The 17,648-nt window shown below is 46.7% G+C and overlaps 1 protein-coding gene across 6 annotated transcripts in view; it reads right to left on the reverse strand.

Moving 5' to 3' along the window:
• Positions 1-17,648, reverse strand: part of LOC119374467 (uncharacterized) — a 125,678-nt gene that overhangs the window by 98,969 nt on the left and 9,061 nt on the right. For 3 of the 6 annotated variants that reach the window (XM_037644574.2, XM_037644571.2, XM_037644573.2), the window contains exon 4: positions 17,256-17,471. The exons of 1 other annotated variant lie outside the window; for it this stretch is intronic. In XM_037644574.2, the coding sequence (XP_037500502.1) occupies positions 17,256-17,471 (216 nt within the window). Of the gene's footprint in view, positions 1-12,444; positions 12,885-17,255; positions 17,472-17,648 lie in introns of those variants that run through there. 2 more of the 6 variants (XM_049410997.1, XM_037644570.2) reach the window with 2 other exon arrangements.

The following is a 17,648-nucleotide window of genomic DNA, read 5'->3' on the forward strand; positions in this document are numbered from 1 at the left end:
CGTCACCAACGGAGCCACGGTGCGGAGCGGCCGTGGAAACGTCACTATATATTGTGCGAGCACGTGACGAGAAGCTCATACCGTGTTGTGACGACAGGCAACAGTAGGAACCGAAACTAGCTTTTAAAAACATACATAATTACTTTTTCAGAGCGCATTCGTGCTTAGCACTACCTTTTCTAGGCCCTTGAGGGCTTGATCTTTCATTTGACGCAAAAAAACTACAACTGAAAATGTTTGTGTCAGTGCCCCTTTAACATTCAATTCATTTTGTCTCACGTAGGAAATCACATACGGCATCGCAAACCTTCCTGTAAAGGCTCGAAACGCGAGACGCAATAGAAGAAGAAGACGAACCGGCTCGGAAGGAGATTCGTTGGAGGAAGCATCTCAATTCATCCAGAAATGCCCAGCTGGCGTGAGCATTAGTTTCATACCATATTCGTGCCAATAGGTGCCTGTATAAACCGTGCTGTGACGAAATGACGGGCTCTTTGTCAGGCGGAGTGCACTATTAACGGATAACTCAGCGGCCTGACTGTTTCGACGCACATTCTTTTGGTCGCTTCAGAGCATGGGTCGACAAACTCCCTCATGAGTCGACACACTCAGACTCAGATCGAGCCGTGAGTCTGTGTCTGAGTGAGTCCGGCTTAGTAATATTTCGGTGAGTTTGAGTCCGAGTGAGTCTAGCTCAGGAAAGTTTTTGTTGAGTCCGAGTCCGAGTGAGCCTTAAGCGCAAGATATATAGGGTTTGAGAAAGCTTTACTGCGTACGCGTTTCTTTTACTAAGGCAACTAACACTACCCTACGATTCTTGTAAGATTTTGTAGCAGAACCAGCAGCGCTCAAGAAGCAGACGACTAAGTTACCATTGGTCGGATGCTCATTAAGTCGTGCTTCCTGGTAGAAACGCATCTGACATTCTTTTTTTTTATATATCTCCGCTTGCAGGAACAATCCTGTACGGCCAGGAACGCCTCGGCTACCAGAATGCCTTGTAAGCCCAACGCCACTGCTGTCAAAACGTGTAGAAACAGAACACCGGCGCGTGCGCATCACACAACTAAATATTTTACTGGTTCATTTTTTTTTTCGAACCCCGCTCAGTTACGACCCTTCGCAGCCAGAGCAGCCAGAGCAGCTGCGGCAGCCCCTACGAAATGTGGCCGTCTTCGCCCGGAGTGGACGCACGTCCTTTGATTATTTTCTTCTTGCTATTAACACTACATACATATGGTATTAGCATATATGGTATACGTAATATTAACAGCAATATTTGTTTCTGCCTGACAAATAACGAAAAGGGAAATAATTTGTCTTACAAGAAATGTAGAAGTAAGGAAACGGGAATTGATCGAAAGGGCAATTACCCCAGTTCCAGCCAGTGTGAAATCTCCAGAACGAGCGGAGCATCAGTTTTCCCGTGTTTCCACTGTGAATTCCTGTGATGTTTCGCGACCTTGTTTGGGTGTCTGTGATTGCGTCATTTGTAAAGCAGAGATGCACGGGACAGGACGTGTGGCAGCCCCTGCCACACCCGGCCCTGCTACACTGACTTCAGGCCCTATTCACGATCGAGTCGCCCCTTCCCCGTTTCACTGCGCGGCTACCTCTTCGTCCGCGACCGCGGCAGTAACGCCATCTATGGGCGTATCTGGGAACCGAAGCGTGACCAGCGCTGACACTCGTCTGTCGTCAGGCCCAGCCCTAGAACAGCTCCTGAGCTAAAAGAACAACTTACAGCCGTGTGAAAGTCGGAATTTGCGTTCGAATACCTGCCGTACTTTTTCACCTGTTGTCTCTGGTGTCGTCCGCAGCGTGCAAGAGCGTTGGATGCGGGCAGCGAGCATCGGGTGCGGCGCCTTCAGTGTCATCACCCTGGTAACCCTGATCGCCATCGCGATCATCGTGGCCATGGTCTCGCCAAGTACGTTTCTTGCACGGACGTTGCCAGCATTTTAATTCGGTGCAAGAGGGAAGAGATAAATATTGATAATAATAATAATAATAATAATAATAATAATAATAATAATAATAATAATAATAATAATAATAATAATAATAATTGTTGGGGTTTAACGTCCCAAAACCACGATATAATTATGAGAGACACCGTAGTGGAGGGCTCCGGAAATTTTTACTACCTGATGGGTTTCAACGTGCACCTATATCTAGGCACACGGGCCTCAAGCATCTTCGCCTCCATCGAAACGCGGCCGCCGCGGCAGGGACTCGATCCCTCGACTTTCGCGTCAGCAGTCAAGCACCATAACCACTAGACCACTGCGGTCAATGAAGGAGGTGGGGGGAAAACAGAGTTTCGTGCGTTTGCACCACGAGTGATAAGTGGGCTAGTTGGCGGACGCGTCAGTAATAAAATTACAGTAATTATTTTTTTGCTGTAATTAATAACGTAATGAATTAATTTCGTGGGCTGGTAATTTAGCAACGTAAGGGATCACTTGAAGGAAGTATATTATTTTAATTACTGATTACTTCCCCAATTACTTTTGACTAAATTATGGCATTTCCGCTTCCCATTATGGCATACAAAATTGATCAAAAAATAAATAAAAATAAAAAGGGAAGTTATTCTGAGTGGCAAACTTGAAGCGTGGGAAGTTAAAGCTATATGACATCTCAGTGTATATACGTGCTGTAAGTGAAGCTTACACGAGTTGGTGCAAAAATTATTAACTTTCGTTAGAGTATTTTCATTACTTTTCAGAAGCAGCAGTAATGCAATGTCGTTATTCTCGGCCTGCTGTAAATTCTAATGTAATTTAACTAAATTTAAGAAAATTTTAGAAAAGTGATCGGTAATGCAGTTTAATTACTATTTACAAGTGATCTTGCCGTCTCTCCTAGCTGGTATTACATATTCACAGGAAACTTAGACCAGAAATAGTGAGACAATGGGCGAAATTACACTCGGGTGGTACGTGTGGTGTTGATGTAACGTTCTTCGCCAGGATACTTTCTATTTGCGCTCTAAGTTTTCTATGAATGTGTTTGCCTTTGCACAGCAGGGCCCCAATCGGCCAGTGTGGGAACTTGAGAATACTTCTTCACATTCGTGTATACAGTGCTTGGCGATGGAAACGCGATACTCGGGGCACGTGGCCGCTGGTTGTGAGGGTAGCGGTACGAGCGACATATAAGTCGGATACAACTTTAGAAGTCCGCCGCATTTCCTCCTCAAAGGAGGATGCACACAAGCCTGCACCAATGGGCGCGCACTCCATACTGACGTCATGAGTCGAACGGCCGGTGAACCCGCCTTCGGAGTACACTGCCGAGTGCGTGAGCAGAACTGTTTGTTTAGTCGCTGAGGCGATGGGCTGTCGCGCTACGGTGATCGGGGGGGGGGGGGGGGGGGGGGGGCTCTCCAGACTTCTTAAGTTGTATTCGACTATAGTTAGTGACGCACGGCGAAAAAAAACAGTCGTTCAGTCTGTGGTTCTCGGTGGCGCCGGCGAAGCGCTGCAATCCTTTGTAACGTGCGCACCGCCAGTTCCAGCCGAATCGTGCGGTGCGGCACTTATAGTGTTTTGAAGTGATGGCAAGCAGCGCTCCGCCGGCGCCACCAAGAATGGTTTGCTTCGCCATGATTCGAAGCGCAGAAGCAGATGGTAGCGGACAACTAAAGAGCGGGGTTCGCAGCGCGCACTGCGCCTGCGCGAAACTCGACCGATCCGCCGGCTGGCGGTGGCGCCGAGCGGCCACCACGCGCTCCCAGTTCCCTTTAACAGTGGACCGCTGTGCACATTGATTAGAGATTCAGAAAAAAAGCCCGAAAAAGAAAATTTGCGTTCGCAGGCCCCCGCCATGGTTTCAAACCACCCAGCGGAAAAGTGGTCGTCAGGAAGGCCACAACAGAACTTGCCGTCAACGAAACCAACACGGAGAACCTGCAGGACGAGCCCAGCGAGACGCATGCCCCCACAACACGTGAGCAACTGCGTGTCCTCTAAAGGGACACCAATGTCAAACACTTTGTCGGGTCATGCTGGTGTATTATTCCTCGAGAACTCTAATGCACGTCGTTTCGCCATCCCTACTAGTTCATTATTAGAAGAGAATATGAAGGTCGAAGTTGCGTATTTGAAATTTAGCGCCATACCTGTTCTGCGAATCTTTTTTTTTTTTTCACGTGCAGCTTTTGTTCCTCACACCTCTTCTATGTGGAGATGCAAAATCTTTAAATAGGGACTGTCGCTGGAGCCAATCTTTCGGCAAGTGGTATTGTCTTCTCCAAGGCAACCGTTGCCCTGAAGAAAACGAGACAGCTTGTCGAAACTTTGGCCCCAGCGAGAGTCCCTATTTAAAGATTTTGCATCTCTTCAAGCCTCTATCATATTCTTAACTTCTACCTTGTTTGGTTAACATCCTCTATGTGTCACTTTATGAATAATTTTTTCCCAATGGCCCATATTCCGCTTCTTATGTCAATGTATCCTAATTCCGTTATTGGATATCGTGTTAACTGCTTTTATATCTTTGTCCAAGGGCAACAGGACTAGAGAATGAGTTGTGCGGCGATTCAATTGCACAAGCGTCCAAGCTACAGCTGTGATTCCTCGCAATGAAATTTTCTTTATTCCTGCGCACACGATGGCAACTGCAGCAGCGTTGTATATCAGCGACAGATGCAAATAATGCATAGCCGCTGATGCATGATAGCAGAGGTCTCTTTGCATATGGTTTGCGCCTACCCTTCCCAGTTATAGCGCATTTCTTTTTTTATTTTATTTTTTGCATCTCTTGCTACGGCGACAACGTTCTGTAACGAATACACACATGTCCGTATCTTCGTAATATCTACGATTCGTTGCACCGAAGTTACCTTTCTTTATCTACGCAACAAGGCTTCATCGTTGTCCACTGCATATTCTTTGAGCTGCACATCCGTGACCCCATTAAACTGCCTCGATTCGTTCTTACAAAAATTTTTCATCTTTTTATCGGTGTAACACTTTTCATTAAATCCGAAACTTCGCTATGGCAGCGATTACATGTAATGAACCTCTCCTTCTCTCCCTCTACGAACCACGGTGACAGGCTCGGCTCTGTGCAACCACCTCGTTATATACCAGTGTGACAGCTCCCATTCGTTCTAACGAGTTTTTCTTCTTTTATCGCGCATCGCGGCGTCCGAGTCATCTTTTTTTTTTTTTTGACGGGTTCGTTATATCCGCAATCGTCACGCCTTCGATTCGTTGTAACGGGGTTTTCTCCTCCTTCCTACCCACGCCACCGGCGACAGGGTATGCGCTGTACGTGACGCCGCGCAATCGCCGTCACTGCCGAGCCCCGCACCTCGTGGACTGCTCGTCGGAGGCCGCCCGAAACCTGAGCGGCCTGGTGCGCCACCACGCCTGGTTCTTCATGCCCGACGAGAGCGTCGCGGGCGGCGGCACCTGCCTCGAGTGGATCCAGGGACACATGTGCCACGACTATTCGCGAAACCGCTTCCGAAGCCACAGCGCATGCCGCGAAGCATGCGAAAACGGTGAGTACACCTCTTTTTTCGTTATATGCGTGTCTCCTTAAAGGAGGACTGACACGAATTTTCGAAGCGGAGTTAACTCCGCCATACAATTCTGTGTACAGAGACGGTTCTGAGCAAGTGTGAAGGTCAGCAAATGCTGATAAGACATCTTATTTTGACATTGAAGTCGATTTTCGCATGGCGCACGTACTCACATCGACACTAGCCTGACGTCGGACTAAGTATAAATTCTGGTGACTTCATGCACCGCTACAGCTGGTTGTGTTGTCGTCAGGTACCGAAACATACAAGATGGCCGCTTGTACATCACCAACGGAACCACGCAGCGGAGAGCCGTGGAAACGTCACGATAACTTGCGCGAGCACGTGAAGAGAAGCTCATACCGTGTGGTGACGTCAGGTTACCATAGGAACCGAAACTAGCTTTCAAAAACCTGTACTTAGTTTTTCAGGGCACACCCACGCTTACCAGTCCATTTTCTAGGCTCTTGCGAGCTTGGCCTTTCATTTTAACGCCGAAAAATGTCAGTTGAAAATTCAAGTTTGTCTCCGTAATCCTTTAACAGATTTGACCAACTGGGGTTCTTTTTGTCATTCAACTATATTTCGAACTCCGCACTCGTCGAATTGCGGTCTCTGAGACCGAGAATCGAACCCTGCACCACACCGTCCACTTTTATTTTTTAATTTTTTATTTAGTACATGCTGCAGTCCGAAGACCAAGCAGGAGGGGCGAAAAAATGGAACATAGTCAACGAAATTAACAAGTTACAGGTTATAATAAGCATTACTACTGGAAGACAAGCATAGACTAACAAAAATAATTAAATGTATGTACGTTTGTAAAAAAAACTGCGCAAATTCGGGACAAAATTTTATGCACACAAAGGTAAAGCAAACACAATTTAGATAATGAGTTGTCATAACGTAGATAAGAGCATGGCGATATCAGCAATGAAGTTACACGAAAAGATGCACGTGTTTTTCGAAGTCAGGAAAACCACGCCCTGAAAAAAAACATTTGAAGGCAGTGCACTCCATTCGCTAATAGTTCATGGGAAAAAAGGAGTGTTTGAAAAGATTAGTACGTGCAGAGTGTGGTGTCAAATCGTGATAATGACCACGCTTGGTCTGTCGGGAAGAGGGACAAAGGTATTTACTAGGATCGATATTACATTGCCGATTACGGAGCAGGAAAAGAAACTTGAGCCTGGCGATATCTCTGCGCTGTTTATTCACAATACTCCCGTGAACTATTTCCGTCGTGTTGCAGGGATTCCCCGCCTCAAGTGCACGCGGCGGTTGGACCTGCAGTCCGTGTACGACTGCACGCACTCGGACTCGGCTGGCGTGCCCCCGAGACGGAGGAACGCGACACGACGCGCAGAGACTCCGAGAGTCGAGACGCTTCCGGCACTCCAGGAGGCATCCAGTAGTGAGGCCGAAGAGGCTACGACGCCCCAAGAGGCTCCGAGACCCGCGCACCTTTCCGGAAGCAAGAGTCCAATCCCGAAGGCAGGCACGACTCCGAAACTCGCGTCCAAGCCCGAAGAGCCGCACACGGTGTGGCAATGGTGGTTTTACGACCCGCTGCTCCACGCTTGCAGGTACTGGAAGGACGTGTGCGTGTTCAGAGGCTACGCCACCATGGCGGAGTGCGCGAAGGCGTGCGTGTTTAAATAGACGATTTCAAGAGTGCGCGCCCTCAGGCGAGGCTTGCGGGTAATTTCACTTGCGCTCTTTCGAAGCAGCGAGGCGGTCCTGCGACGCAGAGGATTAAAAACGAAGTTTCTTTTTGCAGCGAAACTGGCTTAGTCTAACCCGTGCCGTCGTCGTCGTCATAGTAGTAGTAGTAAAGTAGTATATTAGTAGTAGTAGTAGTAGTAGTAGTAGTAGTAGTAGTAGTAGTAGTAGTAGTAGTAGTAGTAGTAGTAGTAGTAGTAGTAGTAGTAGTAGTAGTAGCAGGCGTCACGCGACTAGAAAAGGGAATGAATAAAACGAAATAACGATCATGCTCGATATGATGACGATGATTCTCGAAGGAATTATGAAAATGATATGCTTGAGATTACGATGATAATGCTCGAGATGATCTGCGGCGAACTTACGACATCACGTGACTCGCTAGACCATGGCATTCGCTCGCGCGCTCGCAGCTTCGCTGTCCGACTGTTCTCACGGTGTAGAACTGACTGATATTCTTTTGGTGAAGTCACACAAAGACAAATCGTTCGTGCCAGGCGTCAACTGACCCGTGAAAGAAACACGGAAAGACAGATTATTTCGTGACGCAATTCAGGCGCATCAGGTGCACACAACCTACAGGTAATATCTCCAGTGAGAGCCACGTGACGACCGTCAAAAACGTGCCCTTTCAGATCAGCAAAAAGAGACTCATTAGATTGTGCGTTTTGTGGTGTCTCCACGCGCATGCGTAACCTAGGAGAGTATATATTATGGAGAGATGCTTAGGAACTCTGTAATGGGCCGTCCCCTCCAGCGCCTTCTAGTGGGTCGGTCTCTCCGGCTCTTCTACAAGAACACCGCTCGTGCTGGGAGTCCGCGCTCCGCCTTGACTGTTGCCAGTGAGCATCGTCACTGAGTGCCGTCCAATAAACACATTTACAATTACAATGGTTTCTTCGACTAAAGCTATTTGTTGGAAGTCAGCAATTCGTCCTGTTTCGCCTTTTTCCCTGTCACTTTCCGTGTGCTGAATTTTCATTATGGAATTGACTGCTCACGCTGTCCCTTGAATGCACAAAACGCGTAGCCTCAATGAAGATAAAATGAAGATAAAACGCAGTCAAAAGCATAACGTCCGCCCTATCCATCCATACAGTCAAAACACTTCAACATCGCATAGCATCCAGGCTAGGAGCTCCGAGGCTGAAGCTGCTTTCCGAGGAGTCCGGTAGTGGTGTGTGTTGCAGAATTGTCGTTGTCGCCACCTATGTACACCATCGAGCACTCGGAGTTTGTGCAGACGCGACAGTACAGAGCTTCCATGACGCTTGCAATTTTCCCAGACGAGCCGAGAGCCAGAGTGTGCAAGGGCATGTGTTTAAAAATGGAGTCCATGCAGAGTACCGAGTGCTCTATTGCGCGAGACCGATAGGCTGCCCCTTTAAGAATTGAACGTGATTATCACCTATCATGTGCATGTGCGTTGCAAATATAGATTATGTACCCTACTCAGAAGGAGCGGTAGGTCGTCCCGAAAATATGCAAGGATACTTGAGCAGTGTGCTTGACTGGGCCGGTTGGTGCGTGGTAGATGAAGAATAAAACAGCGCGAAATACGGGACAAGATGAAGACACGCACACTTCAACTCGTCCCGTCTTATGTGCTGTTATAACCTTCATGTAAGGATTAGTTGTGGAAGGAGTGGGTATTCAGAAGGAGGACGAAAAGGATTCCAGTGTTCCACAATCTCCATTAAGGGAGAGCTATAGGCAGTTACGCGCTCGCCTAAGACGACTCGAAGGCGCAAGCCATCTTCTGCTGCTTCTTTTCTCAGCCGATGTACTCATACTCACCCCTCCGAAAGGTTTCTGCGCCTAACGTGGTTTTGCACGGCCTCCTGGATCGGAGGTATTGCTCCTTACCTGGTTTTGTACTGCCTCCGTGATCGGCCCACTTTTGACCAAGCGACGATGTCACGTGATGACGTTATGTGAAGTCATAGTGGTGATCTATGACGTCATGCCACAAGTTGGCTGCTTGGGCTTGTTGGTACAACATGCTTCACAAGGAAACCCTTTTAGAGGCGAAGCTCCTTAAAGCGGCACCCGTTCGTCCCTCGTAGTCGTAGTGCGTAACCAGTCGTAACGCTATACCAGATCTTGACCTCCAAGGTGGTGCCGGTGGGAGATTTTTCCTGTGCGTTGTTGAACAATAAAAAATTCGCAGCGTGCGCGTTAACTAAAAGCCGACTTCTTCCGTCTCTCATTCCCATTAGCAGTCATTGTTTACCTCCAAGGTAGTGCCTGGTGAGATTTCTCCTGTGCGTGATTAAACAATAAAAATTTTGTTCAAAACGCCGTTGATTGATGAAATAAACCAACGAAAGACGCCAGATGTTTTCTAAAAGCAAAACGAAAGAACGCCAGATGTTTCTAAAGCAAGACGAAAAGACGCCAGCTGCTTAACGAAAGACGCCAGATGTTTTCTAAAGTTATGGTTTTCTAAACAATGAAAATTCACAGCGTACATGTAAAATTAAAGTGAGCTGCAAGTCGTCATAACTCTCATCGAACCTTTAGTATAAACGCGCCCGATCTCACGTCGGTGATGATGTAATGGGCAGAATTCACGGAAGATTCACGGTTTACCGATGAACCTCCGCAGCTTCGCCCACTCATCATCATTCACTCCGTGGATATGCTGTGATCTTTTTAGTGCGCAGAGTGCTAGAAGAGAGGACAAGGCGAATACTCACAACTACGTTTATTGCTCATATCTTGTCCTTTAAGTATTCTGCGCACTAAAAAAGGTTTTCCTTGAAAAGTATGACGTCATGATGACGTCTTCGCGGACGATTTTTTTAATTACTCGTGGTCTACGCCACCGACCGTCAATTTCCTCACATTATTAGGAATCTAATGCCTTCGCGTTTGTGAACGGAACTGCCAACTGCTTCAAAGCAGGACACATCACTCGAGCTCATAAAGAACATCTATGTTTACGCCAAGGGGCCTAAATGAAGCAATCGCGCTGGTAATTTGAGCCCTTGCGATATGACCCCCTATGTGGAGCCGGTTTAGTACAGTGTGAGATAGTTCTGAGTTGCTGGCTAAGACACAGACTAAGAGAAAGCACAGCGTCTTCGAATGACACACGCACACGAGATCCTTTATTTTATAATCATTTTCCGAGTCCACGAAAAGAGGCTACAAGAAGCAGGCTGCGTTGCTGATTGTCCCTGACACCGAGAACCAAGCCATAATCGCAGAAACGTCACTGAAAACAACTGAAAAGAAAACAGCTCACTAGCTTTATAGGGCCCCTAAACCACTCAGAGGTCGAAATTTAGTTAATTTAGTTGTGGCGTTGCAGCTATGCACGAATCTACAGCGAACGCTGGCGGAGTTGCACGCGTTTTCTCGTTTCGCTCTTTCCTTCGCTAGGCTGCGTTCGTCGGCTCGTCGATCCACCTCTCCGAGTGCAATTCTTCGGCGTCCGAAGCCGAAACGCAAGACGCGCGCGCATCTGCTAGCAGGAAACAGGCTATTATCTCTTATTCGCCCACTGACAGCGTCTCTTGCTCGCGACTTCACCTAATCATACAGGTGACGTCATGACGGCTGTTTTCGATAGAGGAAAAGCACGGAGAGAAGCAGGCGAGCGTCTGAAAAGAAATCATGAAGCTAACAATTAAGATAGATCACACCGCACTTTCTACGTTAAAGGGTCCCTAAACCACTCCTAACTTCAAAGACGAGAGATTTGTTTCTTCCTCGCATTCACTACCCTTCCTACAGGCGACATCTCCTCCTCGCCACGCATTTCTTAAAAGCACGTGAACAGTGCCAGCACTAAGCGTGGAGCCTATCGGGATTTCGCGCTTGTCGGCTACACGCTGCCATCTCAGCTTGCGCAGTCGAAAACACACAAAATGAAGTGAAATCAGTCGATCGCGCACCATAGTCATGCGAGACAAGGAAGAAAAGGTGGGCGACTGCATGACAAAACAGTGCAGGAGACAATTCACAACTGATATTTCGCGTATATGGACCAATCGAGAGTATTTACCCTAGTGACGTCACGTGAATCACTGTTCTTGCGTCACAAGGTGCGCCAGAAAGACAAGAAACGCTCGGAGAGAATAACGCGCTCGGTTTTTGTATTTTCGGAGACTGGTGAGGGGCCTTTTAAAAGGACGCTAAAGTGAACCAGTAAGTTAGTCTAGACTGACAAATTATACTCCGAAAACCCTTGTTTTAATTTCGCCCATATAGCTTCACTGAGAAATTCAATGTCTAAAGTTTCACTTTTCAATTTCCCGCCAAAATCGTTACTGGTGACGCCACGGATTGTTTTTTTTTCCGTATTTTGGCCGCACTACCTCAACGAAATTTTCTGAAACTTGGTACGTTAAGTCTCTGGATTCCTCAATAGACAATGTACTTCATTTTTACCGATAAAGTACTACGTAGGCACTATACACGCCGTCAAAATCTATGACGTCATGGCGACTGGTGCGCGAACTTCAAGGTGGCGTCGCCATGCGCATTTTCTTTTCGCGCTTTTTCTCGCTCACCAAGCGTCTTCTCGCAGCAAGCGTGGTGTTCTTGCAGTCTTGAAAAAGTAATTTGCTAATGCGAGAAAAATCGCTTTCCCTTTATTGTCCCATTAAATCAATGTAGCACGGGCGGGTGTGGCAGGGGTTGCCTTTACCGTGCATCTCTACTCTATAAATGGCGTAATCACACACACACGCATACAACATTTAAAAAAAATCAAAGAAAATCACAAGGGAAACGCGGAAGAACCGTAGCTCCGTTGTTTCTGCCGATTTCACGCTAGGTGTCACTAGGGTAACTATTTTTTTTCTCTTTTTGAGGCCTTACATGCCTCATCAAATGCCAAAATGGACCGTCGGCGTCCCGCGTCGGCGGCGTCGACACGAGTGATGCAAAAAAATATCATCACATGATGGCGTCACCATATGAAGTCATCGTGACGTCACAATAACCGTAATTGTGACGTCACTGTGAAGTCACGATGACGTCGCATGATGTCGTCATATCATCGTCGCTTGGTCAAAGGTGGGTCAATCCCGGTGGCAGTGCAAAACCAGGTGAGATGCAGAAAGCTGACAGGGGGCGGCGGAGCAGACTGTGAAGAAAAAGAAGATCGCTTTCGCCCACGAATCGTCTTAGGTGAATGCGTAAGAGACCCTGTGAGTTTTCCTGCCAACCTTTCCTTACCATAGATAATTTTGTAGCCGTATTACTTTTTTCTATTCTACAGATTGAAATCGGCAACAGATTATACAGATTCAAATCGGATTCAAGTATGAGGAATAGTACGTTGCGAGTCGTGCTTCGGTAAATCACGCGGGCGTAGAGTTGGCTAGGTCGTCTATGTGCGAGGGGTCGTCCTTCCCCAAGCACACGGAGCGACACTGCCTCAACGTGGGGAAGCCGGCGTCCGTGCAGCTGCCCCGCAATGCCACGCAGCGTCCACGCTCGAAGACGTAGTTGGCGGACGTCCGGCGACGATCGGCCACGGAGCACGGGCCAAACGACACCTCGACGTCGCACAGGCGCCACCGTCGGTTACGCGTCGTCGGTGTCACCGTGTCCGTCGAAGTCGAAGCGTCGTTGGAGGAGGCTTGTACGGGTGGCGACGCTGATGGAAAAGCTGCACGCATGGCACAAAACGCTAATTAACTCCCCGTACGTCGCTTGTACGTTCCACGGCCATCTGTATGTGCCACGGCCCCTGTACGTCCCACTAGATTTACTGCATATGCTACCTTTAGTTACTGCACATGCTGCCTTTAGGTACCAGAGTTGCGCGTAGGTCGCTAGCAACCACAGCTATGGAGCGAAACCGCACTCCGTTTTTGCAGGCGACATGCCTACGTGTCGCCGATCGGTATGTTTTAGCCGCGTCGAAGACCGGTGATTAACTTGACTGACGATGAGTATTGCCAATACAGTTCACTGCGGCGTAGGCGCCGAAAAGCTCATTATAAAGTTTTTCATTCATTTCACTCATTCAACAACTTGCCGAACAGCTAGTGCTTATGTTCGTTCATTTCATTCATTCATACGGCCCCTGTATGTCCCCTGTACGTTCCACGGCCATCTTTATAGTGCGTTTCGATTCGCACTCAATATCGACGGCAATTGCTTGCTGCCTGCGCGTCGTTTTAAGAAAAAAATTTGACTCATCACGCTTCGGACTCCCGTCGATCTTAAAAATATCGATTAAAAATTAGGGAGGGCAAGTGACAGAGGAACTCATGAAATCGTTGAATTATAAGGGTACTGACACGAAAATTTTCAGCTGTCGATTTTTTTTTTTTGCGTCAAGTGAAAGGCCAATCCCTCAAGAGCCTATGATGTACTGGTAAGAGTGAGTTCACCCTGAAAAAGTAGTTACGTTGTACGCTGAAAAGCTAGTTTCAGTTCTACCGTGCCCTGACGCCACAACACGGTATGAGCTGCTCGATCATCGCGTACTCGCACAAAATCTTGCTTGTATTCTAAAGCAAGATTTTCGGACACTGATGCCGATTGGGAAGAGTACAGAAACTATGCAAAGTTATGCTACAAAGAAACAGATACAGCTAAAGACAAATTTTTTAATGAAGATTTACCTGCGCTGCTAACAAAGAATACTAAAAAATTTTGGAAAGTGGTAAATCCTGGGAATTGTTCTGGAGAGTCAATTCATCTAACTAAAGACGATAAACTATTGTCACCGTCAGAGGCTGCAGAAGAACTCAACTTGTTCTTTGGATCTGTTTTCACTGAGGAGGAGCCCATTTCTGCCGATTTAAAATTTGACTCCATTAACGCCACAATGAATGACATCGTGATCACTCCAGAAGGTATTGAATCGGCTATCGAACGCCTTGCAAACAACTCATCACCTGGACCCGATGGTATATGCCCGAAGTTACTTAAAATCACTAAGCCAGTCATATCCCGTGTTTTTGCAGCTTTGTTTCAACAATCAATAGATACTGGATGTGTGCCTGACACATGGAAAATCGCTCGCGTGACGCCAATATTCAAATCGGGTGATTCAACCATACCATCAAATTACAGGCCCATTTCACTCACCAGCATACCTTGCAAATTACTTGAACACATCATATCATCTGCAGTAATGAAGTACTTAACCGAGTATAATTACTTTATTCCTAACCAACATGGTTTTCAGCGCGAGCGTTCATGCGAAACACAATTATTCGAATTAGTTACCGACCTCCATCATGCCGTTCATGCGTCTACAATAATTGATGCCGTATTTATCGACTTCGCAAAAGCATTTGACAAAGTCCCCCATAATCGTCTATTAATGAAGCTAGACTGCCTTAACATAAACCGGAACGTTACCAGCTGGATAAATAACTTTTTGTGTAAGCGTTGTCAATTCGTGACTGTAAATGATTCTTCATCTACATTGATTAAAGTCAAATCCGGGGTACCACAAGGCTCAGTACTTGGACCGATACTGTTTCTCGTCTACATTAACGACATTGCTAAAAACCTGACATCTACTGCTCGATTATTTGCCGACGATTGTGTGATTTATAGACAGATTACTAACAGAGACGACCACACTGCTTTACAAAAAGACCTCGACAGCATTTCTACTTGGTGCGATCAATGGCAAATGAAAATGAACACTTCTAAAACAAAAGTTATAAAGTTTACGAATACTACCAACCCCCCGCTGAATTCCTATCTAATTAACGCAATGCCAATAGAACACGTTTCATCAATAAAGTACTTAGGCGTTCACCTTTCCGCCGACCTGACATGGAATGCCCACATTGACGCAATAACATCTAAAGCATCTAAAACAGTTGGATTCATTAGACGCCACTTACATCAAGCTAACTGGAAGACAAAACTTACAGCATACACCTCACTGGTTCGATCTAAAATAGAATATGCCTCATTCATTTGGAATCCACACCAGATATACTTAATTAACAAACTTGAATCTCTCCAAAATAAAGCTGCCCGATTCATAACGAGAAACTACTTACGTCATTCGAGCATCACTCATCACTGAACCTCCCATTACTAGAGAAAAGAAGACTTCTAGCACTGCTATCTCATTTTCACAAGCTTTATCATAATCATTCGTCATTTGCTACCACTTACATATTGCCTGTCCATCGCTATTTTCCGCGCCTAGATCACCCTTTCAAAGTTTTAGCACCATATGCGCGCACTAACATCTTATATAACTCGCCCCTGTTGTGTGCCATCCGTCATTGGAATGATCTACCACACGATGTTGTGTCCATAAAAAACCACGACGCGTTTGTAGAAATGTTAAAAAAATCGATTAATATTGTATAAAAAAAGCAACAAAAAAATGTTTTTTATCATTTATTTTTTTTAAGACCTGTATGTCGAACCTTGTAAATTATTTTGTGTGCGATAGTGTTCATTATTGTTTGCCTCGCTTATACTGGTGTTAACAAGTGTATTTCTATTCAAATGTAGCCTCACCCCCACCCCGTTTACTGTAACCCCCCCCCACCCCACCCCCCTATGTAATGCCCGGCAAGGGCCTTTAGGGTATGTGAATTAAAAAAAAGAAAGATATCGCGACGTTTTCGTGGCCGTTCCACTCCGTCGTGGCACCGTTGGTGACGCACAGGCCGCCATTTTGAATATTTTGGTACATGACTCCATCGCAACTAGCCGTACTGGTGCGTGGTGTCACCAGAATGGACACTGTAGCGTGACGTCACGATATGGTCGATTTCAGTAGGTGTGCCATGCGAAAATATACTTTAATGTCACAATAAAATATGAGATCAGGATTTACTGAGCTTCACACTTACTCAGAGGCGTCTCTCTATACAGGAGATTTTTATGGCAGAGTAAACTCACTTTCGAAAATTGGTGTCAGTAGCCCTTTAAGATTTTTACTACAATAAGAAGAAACGTGATTTAGAAAAAATAAAAGTAATAAAAGGTTTTGGGTCCCTAGCCCAGATTGGGTCTAACTAATCTAACTTCTTCTTCGAAACGAAACCTAATCACCGAGAACTCTATATAAATCCACGGGTGGCACGTTATCGGAACGTATACCTCCGAGGTAACTTTGTGACCTTGCGTTTTCTGCGCGCAACCAAAGTTTAGATTGCTCCCTAAGCACGTGCTCTAATTACGTCATTTCTTATTTCCTGCACAACAGGAAGTTCCCCTTGGCAGTATGGCTCTATGACAGATGATGCTAAAATGAGGTCATATGAGGTCAGCAATCAGTGCAGGGTGTAAATTCCGACACTAGCGCTCTCCCAGTGCAGCCTTGGCCTCAAAATTGCAAAGTCGTGTTTAGCGATACGCTCGCGCATACAGCCCAAACTGTGGCGCCCAAAACTAATTTCATGGCGAAATCTCTATTGTGTTGGTCACATCACTCGTGGTTTTAAACCTAATCTAGCCCGGCAGATGTTATACCCGGTCAATCGGTCCGCTCAATTAGCGGGCCGGTGACTAAAGGAATCGTATGCCCAAATCAAATCCGTATAAACTGCGTCTTGGAAAAGCTCCGGTCGCCCAGACGAAACAACGGAAAGACTGGTGCGCACCATGACAGAAATACGTAAAGCGACGGGGAATAGCCACCAATTGTTTTGTTTTTTTTTTTTCAGGGAAGGAGAAGGTCCTACCAACCTTTATGTATGTCCATGCCTGTGTTATTCGTGCGCGTATATAAACAGCTATGCAAAATTCAAAAATTGCTGGGAAGGTCTGAACCCCCTCCCCCTTTTTGGTGTTGCAATCCAAGAACTGTTTACCTCTCATCGTTGCTCCCGGAAAGCCAGGGACCAAAGGCAGGCCTTTGAGACAAGCACGTCATCGCTTAATTTTCTTTTTCTTTTTTCATCATTGTGAAGCATGTCTTTTGGATTCGACCAACAAGGTTGGGGGGGGGGGGGGCGTCAGCGATGAAAGTTTGCCCAATCCCCTAATAAGGAACGCTGCGCATGCCTATGAGCCCAGCCGTACAGCACGGCCGTTGACTCACGTTTGCAGGCAGCTTCGCAGTCCTTGAACGTCCTGAAGCGGTTCGCTCTCCGAAGGCATTGGGCCACGTTAGCCGATAGCTGCACGCAGGAGCCGAGTCCACCTGGACCCTTTGAGAAGTGCGCCCTGAAGATCATGTCAAGAGGAGAGCACGGGCGCAGCTCGGCGGTCCCTACGCAGCGTGCGTCGTAGACTGCTGGTCTTTTGGTGTCTGCTGCTGCACGACCAAGATGGACGCGCTGATCAGTATCTCGAGTGATGACGCGCTTTGTGGCAAAGTTCGATTTTTTACAGACATAGGGGAGCAGGAAATATAGAGAAGAAGCCTTTCTTGCCTAAAGAGAAAAATTGGACATATTGTAGGAGCGCAAAGTTCGATAAAGAAAGAAAACAG

This window comes from Rhipicephalus sanguineus, chromosome 11, assembly GCF_013339695.2.
Source record: "Rhipicephalus sanguineus isolate Rsan-2018 chromosome 11, BIME_Rsan_1.4, whole genome shotgun sequence".
In the NCBI taxonomy this organism is placed as follows: domain Eukaryota; kingdom Metazoa; phylum Arthropoda; class Arachnida; order Ixodida; family Ixodidae; genus Rhipicephalus; species Rhipicephalus sanguineus.